Raw genomic sequence first — 24,085 nt, 5'->3', positions numbered from 1 at the left:
CTTCCGAGCGAGAGAAGCCGAAGAAGACTTACGCTTCTCCGGCTTAGAAGTGGGGACTGGTGTCCCTGGTGGTTTAGTGGGTGCTGATCCCGAGGTAGATGGTGTGGAAGCAACAGCGAGAGAAGGGGCCCCCATCGTCAAGCGGGCAGGTGAGGTCCTCTGACTCTGAGAGCTGACTGTTTGTGGTGTAGCTAAAGGAGCTGGAGCAGGGGTGACAGTGGAGGCGTAAGATGATATGCGCACAGGATGTAGCCGTTCAAATTTCCGCTTAGCCTCGGTGTAAGTCAGTCGGTCCAGGGTCTTATATTCCATGATTTTGCGTTCTTTCTGTACGATCCTGCAGTCTGGGGAGCAAGGTGACTGAGGCTCTCCACAGTTGACACAGGTGGGAGGCGGAGCACATGGAGTATCGGGATGAGATGGGCGTCCACAATCTCGACATGTGAGGCTGGAAGTACAGCAGGAAGACATATGGCCAAACTGCCAACACTTAAAGCACCACATTGGGGGAGGGATATAGAGCTTGACGTCACAACGGTAGACCATCACCTTGACCTTCTCCGGTAATGTATCACCCTCAAACGTCAAGATGAAAGCAACTGTAGCAACCCGATTGTCCCTCGGACCCCGATGAACGCCCCGGACAAAATGAACACCTCTACACTCTAAGTTGGCGCGCAGCTCATCATCAGACTGCAAAAGGAGGTCCCTATGGAAAATAACACCCTGGACCATATTTAAACTCTTATGTGGTGTGATGGTAACGTTAACATCCCCCAACTTGTCACAAGCAAGTAACCTGCGTGACTGGGCAGAGGATGCCGTTTTTATCAAAACTGACCCACAGCGCATTTTGGACAAGCCCTCCACCTCCCCGAACTTGTCCTCCAAATGCTCTACAAAGAACTGAGGCTTCACGGATACAAAGGATTCCCCATCAGCTCTGGTACAGACGAGATACCTGGGCGAATACATGTCACTGTCATTCATTGCCTTTCATTCCCCCCGTGGTGTGGCCAGGGATGGGAACGATTTGGGGTCATAGACGTTAGCTTTAAAATGAGCCCTCGAACGCTTAGAGACTGCTGGTGGCTGGCCACCAGCAAGAGATGATGTGCCACACTTCATTGCATGTCATCCACCCTGATGCCACCTCCTCCGACCAAGGGCCCTCCCCATGGGCGTCACCCAGCCACAGCAAGGGCCACCTGGCAGGATGGCCATTGCCGGGAGTCCTGATGCCCCAGGGAGATGGGCATCTACTCCTTGGCATACATGGGGAGTAAACAGCGCAGGCATCAGTAGAGCGATCCCTGTGTTGTCAGGGGGCTACAATCAACAGGGTACATGGCGGCCCCACCACAACGGACTGGCTACCGTGCTGGATCTTAGGTGCAAAAATGTATAATATCGTCATCGCAGCTAAAAGCAACACTTCAGCGTGGGAATCGCACCCAGGGACGGATCCTCGCCCAAGAGTTGGAAAACGAGCAGGACACCATTGCAACGACGAGAAAGCCGGCTAAAGGTCTCAATGCACGACAGATACAGTGCACCATGTAAGGCGTCCTTCCCCAATTGGCTCGCTCTTCAGAACAATTTAGAAAGATGGAGGTCAAACCCGAGAGGGGACCATTACATAAGGCCGAAACATTTGAGACTCCTTTTAGTCGCCTCTTACGACAGGCAGGGCCTATTCTTACCCCCGAACCCGCAGGGTGGTCCTACTTGATATCCAGCAGCCCATCTTATTAAGCACTGATGCTGCCTTTCCGCAGAGAGCACTTATTAGTGCACATCTAAACAGTTATGGCATAACTTTATGTCCACATAAGGTCTTCTCCCAGCTAGTCAGTCACATCATAAAGAAATGATATGCTACGCCAATAGAACTGCCAAGTTTTTGCAAAAAAATTGAAATCACCTTCGAACCTCTAAAAAATTTCTTAAAACACCAAAGCTCTAAATGCCACATTAAAATACATGTTAGGAGCATCACATTCTCACAAGTGATAGAGCAAAATGAACGTAGCAGTACACAGAGCACTCTCAATCAATCCTAGATAGCATTCCTACCTGTGCTTATGCATTGCCAGCACCATGAGCCATATCAGGAGCAAAAGTGTTCCAGTCCATTCACACATTCCAAAAGCCCACGGAATATGTGGAACATTATCGAGGAAAATGTCTGGCAATGGAGGATATTTCTTCATATCAGGTACACGGTCATGTACTATAACCATCACAAAGGATGTGATCCAAGTCACAACAAACAAGTATCCTAAGCTTATGAGGGCTTTCCATATCTCGGGTTGAAGTTGAGTAGCACGACCATCCTCAGAGAGTGGCGGTGAGTGGTTTGCTGAATACTGCTGCTGCTGATCGAGGGGTGTGCTCCCACCATACAGGTACAAGAGTGAGTCTCCATTGCCCTGCAAGTAGAAGTTTTTTTTACAGAAGTAAAATTTATGCTAAAATAAACAATTTTATTGAGTACATGTTTTCTACATATTTTATACATGCCTGCACATTTTATATGCCTGTCTGTACACCTGTCTTTCAGTTAGCATTGTAGTAAGCAGAGTGGAGGGAGGGAGAGGGGGAAGTTTTATCTCTACGCTCCTATTCAAATGGGTCAAATAGCTATCTCTTTTAGGGTAGTTGGTGAGGACATGCAAGGGAAGAACAAGGGATGGGATGGGAGAGGTTGTAAAAGGAACAGTATAGCAGTGTGGCATTGTTGGGCAAGAGGCCCAAGCTGTAGCATCGGTTGGCTGATTGCAGAGATTTGCTTTCTTTGTACACACTGGCACATTTCCTTGCCAAATATGAGTGTGTCAGTGACTGATGGCTGCATGTAGAGCTTACAAAAGGGGATACACTAAGACTGTGCTGGAGCAGAACATGCAGGTGAACACAGACACAGGGTAGGAGACTACTGTAAGAAACGCGGAGTAAAGCACAAGGGAAAGATTTTCAATAAGGGAAATAGGGTCATTAATCTGTAATCCTAATTTTTAAACTGCCAGTTTGGTGGAAAACTTTCATACACGAGTGGATTTATATAAATATCTATGGCTGGAATACTTTATAAATCTAGATTCCAATCCTGTACCAGTGTGCAACTACTTTTAATAATAAATTTATGCAGTTCTCTGCTACTTCTAACAGCACCAATGATGATTAAAGGAAGTTGGAGATGAAAATGTTCAAAGCAAGCTAGGCAACACTAGAATGAGATTTTCACTCTGCAGCGGAGTGTGCGCTGATATGAAACTTCCTGGCAGATTAAAACTGTGTGCCCGACCGAGACTCGAACTCGGGACCTTTTCCTTTCGCGGGCAAGTGCTCTACCATCTGAGCTACCGAAGCACAACTCACGCCCGGTACTCACAGCTTTACTTCTGCCAGTACCTCGTCTCCTACCTTCCAAACTTTCTTTCAGGAGTGCTAGTTCTGCAAGGTTCGCAGGACAGCTTCTGTAAAGTTTGGAAGGTAGGAGACAAGATACTGGCAGAAGTAAAGCTTTGAGTACCGGGCGTAAGTCGTGCTCCGGTAGCTCAGATGGTAGAGCACTTGCCCGCAAAAGGCAAAGGTCCCGATTTCGAGTCTCGGTCGGGCGCACAGTTTTAATCTGCCAGGAAGTTTCATAGGCAACACTAATTGATTTAACTATAAAAACAAGTCAGATAAAGGCAGCAATTACATTAACTCATTAATGCTATCTGCCAATCAATTTCAACACTGCAACTCACACATTCCACACAATACATCAATAAGAGTTCAGCAGCACAGTCTGCAATCTCTATCTTTACTTGCCTCCAAAAACTTGATTGTCCACAAATGTTGCATTACCTACAGAAATGCTATGTCCCACTGTAGATTAGACTCACAAAAATTTCCAAGGTTGTACGGTTACTGCACTATGTGACCATAAGCTGCCCTAAGACTCACTTCACAAACACACGTCTTCAAAACCAGAGCTCCTTCCTATTGTGTGTGGAACTTTGAATTCATCTCACTCCGTGTCCTCCCTCCTTTTACTCCCGACACTCGAACCCCCCGTAGTATATGTTCTCCTACAACTACTGTTAGCTTGCTCACAATTTGCTGCTGCTACATACCATGCTGCGCCATTATTTGTGATGTTCACCATTACAATTACAACAACCCTTGAAGCAACAGTCCAAATTAAGTAACAGATGTATAGGAAGTATGCTCAAGTACATATCAAAAACGATATTAAATACTACATAGTTTAACAAATTATTTCTTGGAAAATTTAAAGTTAGTCACTTTTGCTATTTGAAAATTAATCATCATTTGGTCACTATGTAAATGTGTTAAGAAATCAAAAATGTAAAGATAACATAATAAAATATACTCTAAATCTAATGCAATGATGAATGTACGGCATGTAATCTGCATGTGCTCAAGATTAAAGTAGGGCTGTGAGAAAAATGGAAGAATGTAACTTATTTCATTTGGTCCAAGTTCCACCTCAGTCAGTCATCTGTACACTTGTATTCTGTTATGAAGATAAGTTTCCATCCATACAAGAGGTGTCCCATTAATGCCATAACACAGTTTGGTAAGTAGAATTCTGTGATCCACACAAAGGCATTGTCAAGGTCACAGAATATACCTACAACATAATGTATTTTCTTTAACTCTTGTAGCACTTTATTTGCTACATCTTTTATGTATGTATGTATGTGTGTATGTATGTATGTAGTTTATTCCTGTCTAATAGTACCACTGTTTTTTTTTTTTTTTTGGGGTAGGGTTTAAGGGCGCTCAACTGCTGAGGTCATTAGCGCCCAGTCACTGGTGTTAGAGCACAAGGAACCTGCTAAAACTCAAGGGGATGGGGGGACATCAAAAGGACCTGACAAAGATGCAGATGAAATAAGTAAAAAGGTTAAATGTCTTTGGTCAAGCCAGTTAAAGTTATAAAACGCAGAAGACGAGCAGCTGCTCGAGCGTCATCAGCTAAAACATCCGGTAAGGTAGATGGCAGGGACAGGACAACACGAAATTGACTAAAACGGGGACACGACAATAAAACATGGCGCACCGTTAATGCCTGACCACAAGGGCACTGCGGGGCTGGGTCACCAGAGAGCAGGTAGCGGTGGCTAAACCGGCAATGCCCAATCCGCAACCTGGTCAGAAGGACCTCCTCGCGCCGAGATGGTCGGGAGGAAGTTGTCCAAGCAGTTGGGAGCGGTTTTACTGCCTGGAGCTTGTTTCCTTGGAGGGATGACCAAGCATCCCACCACAAGGACACAAGCCTCTTACATACATCCCCACAAACGACAGATGACGGGACACAATGGGAGGCTGGCCGAGGCTGGAGGACTGCAGCCTTGGCTGCAGCATCCGCAGCCTCATTCCCAGGCACTCCTACATGTCCGGGGACCCACAGAAAGCTGACAGAACCGCCATTATCAGCGAAAGAATGGAGGGACTGCTGTATTCGTTGAATCAAGGGATGGACCGGATAGGGAGCCCCAAGGCTCTGAAGAGCACTGAGTGAGTCAGTGCAGAGTACATACGATGAGTGGCGGTGGCGGCGGGCATACTGAATGGCCTGATGGAGAGCTAAAAGCTCGGCCGTAAAGCTGAAACATTGGTCAAGGAGCCGGTATTTAAAGGTGGCGGTCCCGACGACAAAGGCACAGCCGACACCATCGTCAGTTTTGGAGCCATCGGTGTAAATAAAGGTGTGACCAGCAAGTCGAGCACGAAGTTCGACAAACCGTGAGCAATACACTGCAGCCGGAGTACCCTCCTTCGGGAGGGAGCTGAGGTCGAGATAAATACGAACCGGAGCCTGGAGCCAAGGTGGTGTCGGGCTCTCACCCTCTCTGAAGGTGGTAGGGAGGGCAAAATCCAATTGTCGAAGCAGGCGACGGAAGCGGACTCCGGGGGGCAGCAGGGCAGACACATACAACCCGTACTGACGGTCGAGAGAATCGGCGAAGAAGGACTTGTAAGAGGGGTGTTCGGGCATAGACAACAGCCGGCAGGCATACCGACACAGCAGTATGTCGCGCCGGTAGGTCAATGGTAACTTGGCAGCTTCAGCGTAAAGACTCTCGACAGGACTAGTGTAGAAGGCTCCGGTCGCAAGACGTATCCCCCGATGGTGGATAGAGTTGAGCCGGCGTAAGAGGGATGGCCGAGCGGACGAGTAGACGAAGCTCCCATAATCCAGCTTCGATCGGACTATGGACCGATACAAGCGAAGCAGGACAGTGCGATCCGCTCCCCAAGATGAACCGCTAAGAACTCTGAGGACATTAAGGGAACGTGTACAACGGGCCGCCAAATAAGAGACATGTGGAGACCAACACAGTTTCCGGTCCAACGTGAGCCCTAGAAACTTAGTTGTGTCCACGAATGGGAGAACAACGGGACCGAGATGTAAGGATGGCGGAAGGAACGCTTTATATCGCCAAAAGTTGATACAAACCGTCTTCTCTTCAGAGAACCGGAAGCCATTTGCCACGCTCCATGAGTAGAGGCTGTCTAGACAACGCTGGAGGCAGCGCTCCAGGAGGCATGTTCGCTGGGCACTGCAGTAGATCGCGAAGTCATCGACAAAGAGAGAGCCTGAGACATTAGGTGGAATGCAATCCATAATTGGATTGATCGCGATGGCAAAAAGGGCTACGCTCAAGACGGAGCCCTGAGGCACTCCGTTCTCCTGGAGGAAGATGTCGGACAATACGGAACCCACACGTACCCTAAACTTTCGATCCGTTAAAAAGGAATCAATAAAAAGGGGCAGACGACCGCGTAGGCCCCACTTGTGCATAGTGCGGAGGATACCTCCTCTCCAACAGGTATCATAAGCCTTCTCCAAGTCGAAGAACACGGCTACCGTTTGGCGCCTTCGCAAAAAGTTGTTCATGATGAATGTCGACAAGGTCACAAGGTGGTCAACAGCGGAGCGGCGGCGACGAAAGCCGCATTGGACATTAGTAAGTAGTCGTCGAGATTCAAGAATCCAAACTAACCGAGCATTAACCATGCGCTCCATCACCTTACAGACACAGCTTGTAAGAGAAATGGGGCGGTAACTAGAAGGAAGGTGTCTATCCTTCCCGGGTTTGGGTATAGGAACAACAACGGCGTCACGCCAACGCATGGGGACCTGACCTTCGGTCCAGACGCGATTGTAGGTACGAAGAAGGAAGCTTTTGCCCGCCGGAGAAAGGTGTGCCAGCATCTGAACGTGAATGGCATCTGGCCCCGGAGCAGAGGACCGGGACAGTGCAAGCGCACGTTCGAGTTCCCGCATAGTAAAGGGGGCATTGTAAGTTTCCAGATTCAGGGAGTGGAAGGAAGGTCGCCGAGCCTCGTCTGCCTCTTTCCTGGGAAGGAAGGCAGGATGGTAATGGGCGGAGCTTGAAACCTCCGCGAAAAAGCGGCCAAGGCGTTGGAGACAGCCACAGGATCAACAAGGACCTCATTACCTGAGGTCAGGCCAGGTACTGAGGAGTGAGCCTTAATGCCCGACAGCCGGCGCAGGCTACCCCAAACAACGGAAGAGGGAGTAAAACTGTTAAAGGAGCTCGTGAAAGAGGCCCAGCAAGCTTTTTTGCTGTCTTTGATGACTCTACGGCATTGCGCTCGGAGTCCTTTGTATTCAATACAATTCGCCAACGTAGGATGGCGGCGAAAGGTGCGTAAAGCACGTCGTCGAGCACGGATAGCGTCCCTACAAGCCTCGTTCCACCAGGGGACGGAAACGCGACGTGAAGAAGAAGTAGTACGAGGTATGGAACGTTCGGCAGCATGGATAATAACAGCCGTGAGGTATTCGACCTGACTGTCACAACTGGGAAAATCGTGGTCCGGAAAGGTCGCCAGGGAGGAGTAAAGTCCCCAGTCAGCTTTCAGTATGTTCCAGCGCGAAGGACGTGGGGATGGGGTGTGGTGCAGGAGACGAACGACACAGGGGAAGTGGTCGCTCGAATAGGTGTCAGAAAGGACATACCACTCGAACCGACGGGCAAGAGTGGTAGAACAGATCGAGAGGTCCAAGTGGGAGTAGGTATGAGTAGAGTCCGAGAGGAAAGTCGGGGCGCCGGTATTGAGGCAGACAAGATTGAGATGGTTGAAGACATCCGCCAAGAGTGAGCCTCTTTGACAGGATGCAGGAGAGCCCCAAAGGGGATGATGGGCATTGAAGTCGCCAAACAATAAGAACGGCGGGGGAAGCTGATCGATCAGGTGCATCATGTCAGCCCGACTAACAGCAGATGATGGTGGAGTGTAGACGGTACAAACTGAAAAAGTAAAAGCAGAAAGAGTAATGCGGATAGCTATTGCTTGGAGTGGGGTGGTCAATGGGATGGGATGGTAATAGACATCGTCCCGAATGAGCAACATGACCCCACCATGAGCTGGGATACCGTCCACAGGGGCGAGGTCATACCGCTCCGAGGTATAGTGGGAAAAGGCAATACGGTCAGTCGGGCGCAACTTGGTTTCCTGGAGACCAAGGACGAGCGGACAGTGCAGTCGGAGGAGCAGTTGTAATTCCTCCCGATTAGATCGAAGACCTCTTATGTTCCAATGAAACAACGCCATGGCTAGTCAAAAAGTTGGGGGAACGAGACGGGGAAGAGCTGGTCACCTCGATGGCCGCGGAGGGCCAGGTTGCGAGGCAACAACGCTACAACTGACGGCAGGCGGATCCGGTTCCATCGACTCGTCGCCAGCTGCGGCCGCTGTCCCTGATTGTGTAGGAGGGGCCGCATCATTTGCCGACAAAAGGCCGGCGGAACGCCTGGCAGCAGAGCATCCCGGCGAAACTGAGGACGGCCGGGAGCAGCGACTCACGGATGAAGCGTCAGATGAAACGCGCCGGGGTGGAGAGGGGGATAGAGACTACTTCTTGGAGGCCTTCTTGGAAGGCCGAGGAGGCACAGGGATGGTGGGCTGGACCCGAAGAAGGTCCTCACGCGCGGGGTCCGTTTTGGAACGCCGGACCTCGGAAGCTGGGGTCCAGAACGTTTCCCCGATGGACGCCTGAGAAGAGGATTGCTTCTCAGGTGGCGTGGGGGGAGGAGGAGGAGGAAGGGTGGCCCCTGGGGCAGGGGGGGTGGGGGCCGCGGGGGAGGACGAGTTGGAAGGGAGGGATTTGGGAGGCGGAGGCAGAGCCCCCTGATGGGCAGAGGAGGCGGAGGGGGGACAGGATAGAGGTGAGGATACAGCGGAAGGAGTGGACACAACTGAGGCAAACGAAGTGGCCAGTGACACGGGATGAAGGCGGTCATACTTCTTCCTGGCCTCAGAATAAGAGAGCCGATCCAAAGTTTTGATTTCTTGTATCTTTTTCTCCTTCTGATAGGCGGGGCAGTCTGGGGACCTAGGCGAGTGGACGCCAGGACAATTAGGGCACCGAGGTGGTGGGGTGCAAGTATGTTCCTCACGAAGAGGACGTCCACAGTCGCCACAAAGGGGCTCAGCCTCACACCGGGACGACATGTGCCCAAAGCGCAAACACCTAAAACAGCGCATAGGAGGCGGGACGTAAGGTCGCACGTCGCACCGGTAGCACATCACCTTTACCTTCTCCGGGAGAACGTCCCCCTCGAAGGTGAGGATAAAGGCCCCGGTGTCGATGCGACGGTCTTTGGGGCCGCGCTGGACTCGCCGGACGAAATGCACGCCGCGGCGCTCCAGGTTGGCCCTGAGCTCCTCATCAGATTGTAGCAGGAGGTCACGATGAAAAATGACCCCCTGCATCCTATTTAGTGCCAGATGTGGGACAATGGAGACTGGGATGTCCCCTAGGCGGTCGCACGCCTGGAGTGCCGCCGATTGTGTGGCAGAGGTGGTCTTGATAAGAACGGACCCTGATCGCATCTTGCTGAGAGCCTCGATTTCCCCGAAGACGTCCTCAATGTGCTGAACAAAGAACATGGGCTTGGAGGTGGCGAACGTCCCCCCATCCGTTCGAGAACAGACCAAATAGCGGGGGAAGTACTTCGCCCCAAGCCGGCGGGCCTGTCCCTCCTCCCATGGAGTGGCCAAGGGGGAAAGGGCAGGAGAACCAGAACTAGAAACGGTACCTTTTCTTTTGGAAGACTCGGCCGCAGAGCGACCTGATACGTGTTGACGTTTCATGTGCGAAACGTCCGCCCCGATACCACCCACTCCGACCAGGGGCTCTCCCCACGGGTGCCACCCAGCCGCAGCAAGGGCCACCTGGCAGGATGACCATTGCCGGGAGTCCTGATGCCCCAAGGAGACGGGCATCTACTCCTTGGCCAACGTGGGGAGGGTGCAGCTCAGGTATCGGCAGTACGATCCCTGTGTTGTCAGGAGGCTACAACCTAGAGGGTACATGACGACCCCACCACAACGGGCTGGCTACCGTGCTGGATTTCTGGTGCCATGGAAAGTCCATCATGATCGCTGGTGCAGATGGAGATGCACTATGGGCGTAACTCGGACAACCCATCAGGCGTTTAGGCCCAATTTGAGGAATAATGGGTATGGTGACAACGCCGGTGCAATGCTGAGTGCCAAGGTCTTAGTGCACTTAGGACCAGTGGTACACCATGTAAGGTGTCCTTCCCCAAAAGGCTCGTACTTCTGTAGAATTTTGAAAAATGGAGGTCAAACCCCAAGGGGGACCATCACATTAAGGCCAAAACATTTGAGACTCCTTTTAGTCGCCTCTTACGACAGGCAGGAATACCGCGGGCCTATTCTTACCCCCGAACCCGCAGGGGGGATAGTACCACTGTGTGGACCTTAATCCAAGACTACAGCACTTACAACTACCTCTAGGCCCTTAATGTCAAACTACTTTTTTAAAAGACAATTTTTTACTACCATTTTCCATTTATGGATGCTATTGCTTGTCCCGTAGAGCACAATTGGCGGAAGAAGCGACAGAATGTGAGGGTATCACTTGAATGGCTTGGCCAGTTTTGTTTGCTCCCCAGGATTTATACATGTATAAAACTTTCTTGGATTCCCTACTGCAACTAATCTGACACCTCCCGTTATTGCAAGATGTTCTTCTCAGTGGGTTGAAATAGCATCCTCAGAGCCCCACTACTGGTCTCATCAAACTGGTTTGGAAGAAAAGGGGAGTATGGCTGTATGTGCAAAAAATCAAGTCAAGTCCCAGGCACTTCAGGTTAATGAATGTTGGGTTGAACAGTTTTTTGAATGCTGTACTACAACTGAGGACATGGGGATACACAAGCTTATTATAAACAGTTTCCAGGCCACTGGCAAAAAGTATATTCCACATCATAAAGCAGTTAGGAATAGCTTCAACAAGGTTATGCCGGCCTAACTTGAAAATTACTGTTTACAGAGATTAACACTAACTTCCCACGTCGTCGTACCAACCGAAGGCATGTAGAGTACTCTATATCCAATTTTGGACTATTTTCCACAGTAAAATTCCTTATTATGATTGAAGGATACAGTGCAACGACAACTGACAATTTGCTTTTAGATCAAAGAAATGGGAATTTGAAGCGACATCATTCCAAATGCAAAGCCAGTAAGCTAACCGCTGTACACCTCGCTCAGCACAAGCTGAAAATTACTTGAAAAAACCCAACAATCTACCACTTCTTTTATAACTTTATTCGAGAGCAGCTTGGGCTTTCGTCCATCTTCAATTGGCATAATAAATCTGGAAAGCAACTTTCCATAAATAAAGTTTTTATAAAAGAGGTCAGTTCCCGTATTTCTTCAAGTAATTTGATCTACAGCCATGGCGTTACAAAACCAGTAGCACAGATAATGTTAAGAGTGACATTTTGATACTAAGTCAGTTCCAGAGTCATGCACAGATAGCACAATTAGAGTGTGTTCTATACGACAGACAGAATGCAATGAACTTCTATTACAATCAAGACTTTCCACATCCAATCATTTCAGCAACGCAACATATCAGACTGGTTGTGGTGGTATACATATTTGACCACCAATACCTCCCGACATTACACAAACATTTTTGAAAATGTAGTGACAATTGAAAATTGACTTTAATTTAGATTGTGTTTATTGTGAGTGCTCACCTTAACTAACGGTCAAAATAGAGTCAGCATACACTCTGCTAAAGAGTGAAGGCAACTGTGGTAAATTTATTATGGACTGTCAAAAATATATTGAAAGGGGGGGGGGGGGTGGCAGGGTGGGAGACGACCTACACAATAAGAAAAAAATCATTTCACAAAAATGACAAGTATTTGCAAGCTATTACATCAGAAACCATTTATGATGGACCATACATGTTACAAATATTTTTTGCTTAAAATGGCCACTTCTGTCATCTCCCAGAAGATTTAGTTTTCCTCCTACAACATCTTTAATAGCCTACCAACAAATCACCAGAGTTTGTCATGCCCAGCATAAAAATTCACCCTTCATAAATTTTTGCTGTATTTCATTCATACAAATATGAAAGAGACAGATTATATACCGAAAGTCCAATCCCTCGCCTGATTTATTGTAAATTATTAACATGACAAATTTAAATACAGTGTGTTTGCCCCATGATTGCAAAGATTGCTGTGAAAGTTTTATTATAATATTGACAAATGGTAACTTTGTGGCGAAAATTTACCTTGTCAACAACAGATGCTTCAAAGAATCTAAGAAACGAAGCAGTAAGAAATGCGACAATGTTTTTCAGACTATCTCACATTAAAAAAGGCATAATGGTAAACTGAAGTTCATGAAGATCACAGGAAGGGAAGTGTGTACTACAATAAAAGGAATCTAAACACTCACTCACTGTCCTTAAGAACTTTTTGACCAATCACATGCATGATTCAGATATTAGAGCTGAAACACACACTTCAAAGGAGTGGAAACAAGGAAGAAAACTGGAGCAGAGTTTTTTTGTCTCCATAGTTACAAGCAAAATTAATATATTTTCTGTTTAAATGACATGAAAATACAGCACACAAACCAGGAGTACCATTTTCCTTCATACAGATGTTGCACAAGCACAGTGTCTATGGTTACATGTTAGTTACCATAAATATGAGGAAACGTTGCTATGACAATGAGAGATTTGAATGTATGTGGGAGGTAACACTGAAAACATAGTAAATTATATGGTGGTTACGAATTAAAAAACACTGAATCATTAACCCAAATAGCTTTTGTGCATGTAGCCATCTTGAGATGAAACAGCTTTGCTTCATAAAAGCAACTGTCAAAACAACAAACAGAAATGAGTTAAAAATTAGTTACTGATTACACAATAAGTGAAAGTTTGGGGTCAACCAAAGCGTCCAATTCCACCCATCGGCTTTGATCCATGACGTAAGGCGGCTGTTGTGTGTGAAGTCACTGAGTTTAGTTTGTGAGAGTAGCGTGTTTGTAGGTGTTGTTTTGATGTGATCGGTGGTGCGTTTTTGTGTTGTGTGTTAGGTGATGTTTTAGGTTTAGTTTGTGTGTGTGGCGTGTTTATAAGTGGCATATTGTTGCGGTCGGTGGTTATCTCTGGTGGTGTGTTTATGGGTAACGTGTTATGTGGCATATGGGGTTCACTTCCATGGTAGAATTGCACATGTGTGGTATCGGTGGTGACTGTGCTTCCAGTGGAATATTTTTCAGGGAGTTAACGATTTTGGTTTTGTTATGTTGATGTCACTGTAGTTTTTTTTTTCTGTTCATTGTGTGTCAATTCTGGTAAATCGCTTTGTTTGTGTCTTTGGTAGGTATGGATATGACTGACAAGGTCAACCGTTTTCAGTTGTCGGCGATGATAGGGGCCAGTGCGTTGTCTCTAATAAAATTTCTTCAGCTGTTGACTGAAGTTGTGAAGTGTTCTGTGTGTCGCGAAGAAATGAGGCTTACTAAAGTTCTGGCATCTGGGATCAGGGACAGCTATATGTGGAGATGTCGTAAAGATAACAGGTCAAGGGAAGTGTTTGATTCCATTGGATATTGTTTTTAGTTGATTTTTTTAAGGATGTGGTCATTTTATTTTATCATTTGGTTTAGTGGCGTGTGTTTATTTTTAGTTTGTCCCCACCCAAAAACCCCCAATTTCTCCCACTTGTCCCATTAGTTTCATTATATTTTTGGAGGAATATGTGTTTGATGGTTTTTCGATTTATTTTTGTGTTTGTTGTCATGTTTACGTAACGACGTCAGTCGCAATATGGGAGTTTCCACCATACTGGTCAAAGCAGATGGATGTAATCGGACGTTTCCATTAACCCAAAGTTTGTACTTATTTGCAGATAAAAATATTCTAGTAGTTTCTTAGGCAGGAATATGGCAGATGTCAATAACAGTGATAATATTCTTACAATAAACCACTGAAAATAACATGGGATCTAGACTTCACTCTTAGATGCAACCAGAAAGAAATAACAGGACAAATGAGCTTGAGACTAAGCCAATTAATGTGAAAGAGTTACAGACTGCTGCTGTTGTGGTCCTCAATCCAAAGACTCTTTGATGCATCTCTCCACACTACTCTATCGAATGCAAACCTTTTCATCTCCGAATAACTACTGAAACCTACATTCTTTTGAACCTGCAATTCAATCTCCCCCCCCCCCCCCTCCTACTTCCCTCCAACACTTCATTGATCATCCCTTGATGTCTCCAAATGTCCCCTATCAATCGATCCAGATCTAGTCTAGTTATGTCACAAATTTATGGTTATATGATATAATCATCTAATCTTCAGCTTCTCTTGTAGCACCATGTTTCGAAATTCTTAAGTGTCTTCTTGTCAGAAGTGTTTATTGCCCACATTCACTTCCATACAAGGCTACACTCCAGACAAACACCTTTGGAAAAGATTTCCTAAAGCTTTAATCTATATTCTATGTCAAATTTATCTTCTTCAGAAACACCATTTTTGCCATTGCCAGTCTACATTTTATATCCTCTCTACTTCTGCCATCATCAGTTATTTTGCTGCCCAAACAGCACAATTCACTCATTACTTCTAGTGGCTCGTTTTTTTTTTTTTATCTAATTCCCTCACCATTACCTTACCTAATTCCACTGCATTCAATTATCCCTGATTTGCTTTTGTTGATGTTTATCTTATTTCTTTTGTATCAAGACACTGTCCATTCTGTTCAACAGCTCTTCCAAGTCCTTTCCTGCCAGACAGACTGGCAAATCTCAAAGATTTTATTTCTTGTCCATGAATTTTAATTACTTCGCCAAATTTTTCTTTGGTTTCTTTTACTGCCTGCTCACTGTACAGGATGAATAACAGCCCTTCTCAATCATGGCATGCCTTTCATGCCCCTTGACTCTTAACTACCATCTGCTTTATGTACAAGTTGTAATAACCTTTCGCTCCCTGTATTTTACCTCTGCAACCTTCCAAATTTCAGAGAGTGTTCCAGTCAACATTTTCAAAAGCTTTCTCCACATCTACAATAGCTGTAAACATAGCTTTGTCTTTTCTTAATCCATTTTCTGAGATGAGCTGTATGATCAGTATTGCCATGCATGTTTCTACATTTCTCCAATGCTCCAACTCTGAAGTTGGCTTTTACCACTTTTTCCATTCTTCCGCAAAGAATTCATTTTAGTATTTTGCAACCATGACTTATTAAATTGATAGTTTGGCAGTATTCACATATGTCAGTACCTGCTTTCTTTGGTATTGGAATTATTACACTCTTGTTGAAGTTTGATGGTATTTCACCTATCTCATAAATCTTGCACATGAGGTGAAGTAAAGAAAGGAAGATCACAGTTTAATGCCTTGTCAACATTGAGGTCATTAGAGACTGTGCACAGACTCGGAATGATTCCAGGATGGGAAAGGAAATCGGCTGTGCCCTTTCAAAGGAACCATCCTGTCTGGAGGGATTTAGGGAACTCACAGACAACCCAATTCAGGATGGTCAGATGTGGATTTGAACCTATGTCCTCCTGAGTACGAGTCCAGTGTGCACCATGTGGGATAGTTTTGTCACAGATGACTCTTTCAAGGACATCAATATTCCTGACAGAATGTAATCTACTCCAGGGGCCTTTTTTCTATACTTAGGTTTTTCAGGGCTCTGTCAAACTCTTCTCAAAGTTTCCTATCTCACATATATATTCCCTCTTCCCATTTTATAATATAGCCTTCAAGTTCATTTCCCTTGTAAAGCCCCTCTATATACTTCTTCCACCTCCATGTCTTCATTCTTTGCTTTCGCCTACTGAATGTGATGACGGATTATTATTCAAGCCTCTAGCATCTATGTTCTGTGGAAAGTGAAGTGCCCAGTAAATATTGAAAACAAATTTAATTGTAGAACAAAGGTAATAAGATCAAAATTACAAGAATGTGCAAAAATTATAAAAGAGCACCAAACCAGAAAATCAATTCATTTACAAGTTTGTTACCAGGGACGACTGCCACAGAATTTAAACTACTGCACAATCCACACAGGAACACAAGTACTAACATGTATGTAAAGTAACAAGGCTTCAGTGAACTTTGTGTAGTTATTTGAAAATAGTGTGCAATGATTGAACTGGTTGTACAGAATACCATCTATCATATGTATTAAAGAAAATTACATGCGAGCTAACAAATGTAGTTATAGGGACACATGAAAGAGGAAGCAGGGAATATGTGGAATTATGGACATTTTACTATTACATTCTCTGAAGTTTTACAGAGAGGAGAATTGGGAACACAAATAGAATCTACTGTAATGAAAATGTCAACCTGTTCTGATGCGAGGCAAGCATTCCTGACTATCTACAAAGCATATTACAATGCGCTCCCAAATATTTTGCTCTTCCTAACCAGTGTCTATTACACATAGCACAGTTGTTAAAAACAACAAAATCACATGATCATTTCTAAGATTTCCTGATTGGCTAGACACACTAACCTTTTCATAATGACAAGAGCTTGTCATGTACACTTCAAGCATCAGTGTAAAGTTATGTGGACAATACTAGTTACTAAATATTTATCTTAAACAGGAAGAGAAAATGGTTACAGTTTAACATCCTATTTATGACAAAGTCGTTAGAGTTTGAGCACAGGTACAATTTGGTAAACAAGTGCTTTATTCCGCATACCAGTTCCCAACGATATTCGAAGATAAGTGTAGGGAAACAACTGCTTAAATCTGGGATGCCAGCAATAGAAGAGGCTTACAAGGGAACATGTGAATAAAATGACAAGAAAGGCTTAATGCTTTTGTATCTAACAAAGAAAATAATCTGGCAGAAGGCAATTCTGACAAAATGTGTCTTCAGAAACTTTAATGTATGCTACACACTTTAGAATCCTCCATATTCCAGCTTGCTAATGATATTTTACTGCCTCAAGACCATTTTCATTGTTTCACAAAGTGTGGAATTGCTCAGTGACAAATGGTCCATTGTACACAGATAACATTCTACAACAGCTCATTTAGTCTAGAGTCTGTGCAGATCAGCATAATAGCTACACAATCAAAATATGAGCTCATACAACAGTGATTCATCATATTTTATCCATACAGAAGTTCAGACAGTGAGGGGGTTATACAAGTGTTTCACGTATGTGTATTTCAATATAAACAAATGCTCTGGCAGACGACTGGAAGATCATACTACGACAAGAACATCCTACTAAATTGTGTATGTTTTCGAACTAAGACCTAAAACAAACCAGAAAATAGATAAGGTATCAATATCTTACCTCCACACGGGACACACACAGTTGGTTTGGAAGAAAACCAGTGCACGAAAAATGCAGGAATATACCTGGGTCATAGCCCAAAGCGATAATAGCCTGTTGGTTCTGCAGCTGTAGGCGTCGGATGTCTGAAATTAACTTCTTCAAAACGCCAACACGCTAAACATGTAAAATAATAAATGTGTCATTCATATTGGCCAACAAAATGTATTATACACTGTATCATGTACATTGGTGTTTTTACCACACTGCAACTGGTCAATTCCAGCACAAAGTTTGTTCAATCATAACATGAAAAAGATCCGAATTTAAATAATTCAAAATTAAAAAAGGTATTCTACGTTACCTGGGGGCACTGCTGAAAAATTTCATGACGTATATCTTCCTCAGTTAACAGCAGTAGAGCCCTGCCATCTATTTCGTTCTCAACGAATTTCTTAACTATTATTTCTTTGTGGTCGTGGGATTCTAACCACTTCGCAACACTGTCAACTGTCCATTCCAAAACTGTGGCAGGTGCCATATCTCACTGTTACAGAAGGAAACATAATTTAAATAACTCAAGTGACATTTAAACAATTAATAAACTTTACAGGATAATCAAAGAGCATTTTTGTCTCAAGAAGGAATGCATCAGAGAAGCTGTCGCTAACGATAACATCACTGTTTACGGCACTTGCTATACAGTTACCATTAACACGAACGAATCAATTCATGTCGCCAAATTTCCAGCATCTTGCACTCCTGCGCAATGACAGCATTTTGACACATGCTGCTTTATGTTGCGTCAAAGATACACTCAAAGATATACCGCGACCTTGTTGCGCTTCTGTTATGTTTCAATGCTCCCGGAAGTTTAATACCTTTCGTACCTCGTAGAGCTACTTCTGCTCCACTCCAGTGAAACTGTGTCATGTAGCGGTTTGCTGCCAGTGGTCTACTGCGCTTACAGTTTTCAGTACAGAACCACTCACGGTCTAAATGTGATTCACCACTGCCATCACCTCGTACTGTAGCGGGCGAAGGTTTGTGCTCCTTATCACCCGAGATGAGGCGTGCGGAAGCATTAAGTAAACAAATGTCGTACTGTTGTGACGCGCTTGGTACACCTACTGTATCATATGTTCTTAGATAGCCATTTAAGTTTTTAATGAAATAATAAAACAGCAATAACAGGAATAAGATACGTACAAAAGAGCAGTTTTGTGAAACAGACCTGGAACACTAAATTGACACACATATTGGACCTACAGTCTCCGACGTCTCTATAAATGGTTCGCGACGTCGGTTGTTATAACATTCAGGGCCCATGTATCTTAAGTTTATAGAAGTTCGAGGGGAATAATAAGCCCTGAACGGTTATTTACTACGATCCTTCTAAGTGTACTCAAGTAAATTTCCCCAATAACTGATAAAAATAAACCGACTGTTCAACTGAAAGAGATTTTAGTTTCTTTAAGTAGAGGTAAGATATACATTTATTGTGATTAAAGACACGAACAGAATAGAGCATATTACCATTAATGACAGTAAATTATTAATATTGTTGTTTGCGAAGAGGGCACGATATTCTTGTAAATATTAATTCTGTATAGAAACATTCTTTTAGCGGGGCACAGAACAACGTGCAAAGAATCTGTGGAGCGTAAACAAGAACCACAGAGTAAATCGTGCGCACAGAGCTTTCATTCTAGGTACTAAATTGGAGCTACTCTTGGTGCATCGGAAGGTTATATTTGATGTGTGGCAGACTGTATTTTGCTATCCTAAAGACAATATGGTATGTTATAATGGGTATGCATCACGGCTCTACCTGTTTCCACAAAGATACAGTTCTCTCTTTCACCGCAGTCGTTTACTGTGGACTGGACGGCATTGTTAGGCGCCGAACAACGCCCTCTTCGTGGATAGTTTCTCTAATCTCTTTGTAGCCAAACTTTGTTCATTTAGTATCATTCAAAAGCGAAAAACGTCTCAGTATCTAGTGCAGCTGCATCACGGCTCTACCTGTTTCCACAAAGATACAGTTCTCAGTTTCAGCGCAGTCGTTTACTGTGGACTGGACGGCATTGTTAGGCGCCGAACAACATCCTCTTCGTGGATAGTTTCTCTAATCTCTTTGTAGTCAAACTCTGTTCATTTAGTATCATTCAAAAGCGAAAAACGTCTCAGTATCTAGTGCAGCTGTACGTTAGGCCTACGTCACCCAATTTATGAACAATGAAATAAATATATTGAAATTTTATACAATCATCTTTAAAAAGCACAAAATTACGTTATCCAGACACAGAACTTTGAAACTGGACCACAAACACAGTCTGCATAAGTCAGCTCTTCCAGTCTGACTGCTTTTTCTCATCTACTCTTTCATAGTCACTAGCTGTGGCGTCAGATCATCAACTGTTCTATTACTCGTAGTCATAAGTCTCCAGCTGGATCTAGATCAAAAACATTCTTCCAGTAAGTAAGTCTGCCAGATTAAAAATTAATAACATCATTCGCAACTGTTCGTAGTATCTTTGTCCATTGTTTGCTTCATATTATTCCACAAAATTTTCAATTTAAATATTGGGGTGACACATAAGTTTTAGCCATTTTGTTTTCCATCCTGGTATTCTGGTTGCTATTGGTTTATTCATAGATGTCATTTTTTTATTTGTAGCTTACTGTTGCTATTTGAGTTTACATATTGTCATTTTCTCATTTGGATATCGTGAGCGGGGCTGTGGAAGCTAGAAAATGGAGTGCCAAGTGGATAAATCAGAACATTACGACGTATTCTTCTGTTTAAGTTCAATAGAAGCGTGACACCAGCACAGGCACTCAGAAACATCTGCGCCGTGTATGGAAATATTGCTATTGGTCAGTAAAATGATTTTCTCGTTTTAAGAAGAATCATTTTGATATTAGTGACTTTTCATGTTCAGGAAGACCATCAGGTTTTGAAGAAGATTGTTTTACCGCATTAATCCACAATGATCCACTTCAGTGCAGTCGAGAACTGGAAAATGTGATGAACCATGAGCGTTCAACCATCGTGCGGCATTTGCACGCAGTGAGAAAAGTTAAAAACTCAGGTGTATGGGCACCGCATGCCCTAACCAAAAATCACAAAAATCAGTGGCTGACCATATTGCGCATCTCTGCTTGCTCGTCATCAATTGACTCATGAAAGACACCGACCATTCCTATCCTGTATCGTTACTGGTGACCACCATCTACCCATATAAAGACCTGTGTGCATCCACAAAAGATAATGTTATGCATCTGGTGGTACAGCGATGGTTGTGGTGAACTATGAATTGTTCCCGCGAAGTGAAATCGCCACCATTGACATTTATTATCGACAACTGAGACGACTTGCAGATGCAATCAAAAAACAACGACTACATGGAGTGATGCAACCCTGCAATAACGTCTGCCCACATTACTACTCTAGACTGACAAAAAAGCACTATACAACAGTTCGGTTGGGAGGTCATTCCACCCCTACCTTATTCACCTGATTTTGCACCATCAGATTTCCACCTTTTCTGCTTTCTACTGTACAGCCTTCAATAAACTTCCCAGTTGAAAATGCACTCCAAACATGACTTGACGAGTTCTGCTGTATTTATGAAATTTATGGAAAAGCACTACAAACTTATGCAACAACCAAATACATAGTTAACTAAATCATCACTGAAATTTTAATTGAAAACCTCAACAAAAGCTGTATCCTATATTTAAAGTTTATAAATACCATCAAATAATCTACAAAATGCCATCCAAATTACTCAGACAGAAGCAGATCACATTATTTATTTATTTATTTATTTATTTATTTCATGTTCTGGTGATCCATGCTGTGAATATGTCACAGGATATGAAATTGTCAGTTTTACAAGTTGATTGTGGTCATATTCTACCGTATGGTATTATACAAGGTGAGCCTGTGACGATGTTACAAACATTGGGGGACGGTAAAGAAAAGTAAACGTATCAATTCGAGGTAAGAGAGCCTGGTCTGGAAAAGACTGAGTCGAAAGTTGGAAGCAAAAATCATTCTGAAATAGCCGACAGTGGACAACTTCTACTGCATGCTCTTTGCTTTCCATATTTTGAGGCCAAAACAAGGAAAACAATGCACTGTTACTCCAAACATGGGCTCCATAGTGCAAAGCTCAAAAGCCATGACCGCTTGTTCAACTTTGCTATTGTGAAACTCATCTCTTCTGCTGAAAGAGTGATCGTAGCTGATAAAGCATGATTTTTAAGCCTAAGTTTACCAGACAACTTTTTCCTATTTTGGCCATACTACCTCCTCCGAAAGTATGGAAACCAAAGAGCTTGCAGTACAAGAGGTCTACTATCAGAGCCATCAGAGCGGTGCCTTACCTCAAATTTATACATTTACTCCTCTTCATTACCCCTGAAAGCTTGGAGCAACATCATGGAATCACCCTGTTCAAGCAGCTCAACAAAATTTGATATTGAGGTATCTACAGCTTACATTCCATTAAAGAAAAATAAAAGTATTTAAATATGTTTGCAATAATAAATAAACATAGAAACAGGTAAGCATTTGCGAGTGTATTAGAGGGTTACAGCTACTTAGAAACCATATAGGTGTGCTTGAGGAATTGTTATATAGTGTAAAATTACACTTGCAGTACAAATTGCCTTATGTTGTGTAAACAAGAGCTTAACATCAACTACACATGTAATTTGTAAGGAGAAGGCATTAAAAACCCTGCAGCCACTGAACTGAAACACCTCTTATTCCATACTCAGATTTGGATGCTCACAGTCGATATATTCTCGGATCATGATTAAGACACACACTATTAGGTTTAAGGAGGAGTGTTTTTCCCATAAAAAACACACCAGTGGTAATATATATTGTGCAGTGGATGTGCGGATTTCAAGCTCCTTAAAAAGTGCTCTAGAGCACCCCCTGCCTCTTTTCTGTGCGTAAAGCACTTTTATAGCCAGTGGCTAATTTCCCCAAAATAGGAGTCTAGATGTCACAATGGCGTGAAAATAACCATTATAAGCAGATTTTATGGTTTCCATGTTTCTGTAAGAGCAAATAATGCGAAAGAATAAGTTGCAGGACACAGCTTTTGTAGGGATTCAAGATGTCATTCGATCAGTTTAGTTTGCTATCAACATGCAAGCTCAGGTATTCTAAGGATCCATCCTAGCTGTATGCTAGTTTTTCTCCTAGTTCTTCATCTTTAGAGACTGTGTGAAACAGAATAAAGTTGGTTTTACTGTAATTGAGAGAGAGAGACAATTTACGTTAAACCAGTTAACAATACCCCAAAAACCTTATCAGCTGGCACCTGAAGTTTGTGTTGTAAATTGTCAGTAAATATTGCAGTCAGAGAAAAGATATTAATTTATAGTAGTCTGTAGATGGAGATACCATAGGTCATTAAGAAAAATAATAAAAAGCAGAAGGCCCATAATTGAACCCTGAGGAACTCCACATGTGATGGTACCCCATTCTTGATTACTGAATACAACTTCCTGCTTCCTGATAGAAATGTGTACCACTATAACAACAGCGGGCATTGGTATCCAGGGTGTCCTGATAGTTTTGCTAAACACACGTGCACTGAGTGCCCATATGGAGAAATGCACTTGTGTAGTGATATAAAGAAGTACATGTGGCGTCAGTTTGCAAAAGTGGCATCACATTGCACCTAGAATGCCGCAGCAGCATAAACGTGTTACAGGCACGGTTGAACTCTTTCACAGAGCAACCACAAAACTTTTCTATCCCATTAGTGATCAACAATAAATTACTATATTTTCTTATTGATACCTTCTATTACAAATGAGTAAATCTATTCTCACATTAGTTCTTTGTCCCTTCAGCCAACATCACGAAGGTTACTAATCTTATAACAAACACCACAAACTTACGTGCAATGAATCCACGTTGCATAAAAAGTTCATCTGCCCAATTACTTGCTTGGGTGTCATCACATCAGACCCAAAACATTTTTGGGATGGACACTTTTTCATCTATTGGTTTTAAAATAGTAGATGTGATCAACATTGTTTCAGTAGTTGTGTCATTTGATGATTGTGTTTCACTATGGACTGAATTTTCAGACTTATTTTTACTTGCCTTAGGGTGTGGAAATAATTATGTGGCTCACATTCAGCTAACTTCTGGAGCACATCGTTATATTAGAGTTAGACCAGTGTCAGTAGCTCTGCGGGATGACATCAAGTCCGAGTTAGATTGGCTAGTGCAACTGGACATCTTCACACTCGAGACATCCACCCAAAGGGCAGGACTGTTGTGTTATAGAAACCAAATATGGTGACTTTAAATCTTATATAGATTATAAATGCGAAAGTTTATACATGCATGTGTGTGTGGGTTAGTGTGTTTGTTACTCATTCATGCTGCAAGAT

The 24,085-nt window shown here is 43.7% G+C and overlaps 1 protein-coding gene across 3 annotated transcripts in view; it reads right to left on the bottom strand.

Moving 5' to 3' along the window:
- LOC124711445 (ceramide phosphoethanolamine synthase-like) overlaps positions 1–18,694 on the bottom strand; it is a 74,762-nt gene extending 56,068 nt beyond the window's left edge. Inside the window, exons 1-4 of one of the 3 annotated variants that reach the window (XM_047241524.1) lie at positions 18,544–18,694; positions 18,018–18,200; positions 17,675–17,830; positions 2,077–2,432 (exon numbers count right to left, since the gene is read on the bottom strand). In XM_047241524.1, coding sequence (XP_047097480.1) covers positions 2,077–2,432; positions 17,675–17,830; positions 18,018–18,194 — 689 coding nt within the window. In that variant the 5' untranslated portion in view covers positions 18,195–18,200; positions 18,544–18,694. The other 2 variants (XM_047241525.1, XM_047241523.1) reach the window with 2 other exon arrangements.
- Between the last annotated feature and the right edge of the window lie 5,391 nt (positions 18,695–24,085).

Source organism: Schistocerca piceifrons, chromosome 8, assembly GCF_021461385.2.
Source record: "Schistocerca piceifrons isolate TAMUIC-IGC-003096 chromosome 8, iqSchPice1.1, whole genome shotgun sequence".
NCBI classification, from domain to species: domain Eukaryota; kingdom Metazoa; phylum Arthropoda; class Insecta; order Orthoptera; family Acrididae; genus Schistocerca; species Schistocerca piceifrons.
Note: the sequence above shows the minus strand (reverse complement) of the source record. Positions and strands in the feature narration are given on the sequence as shown.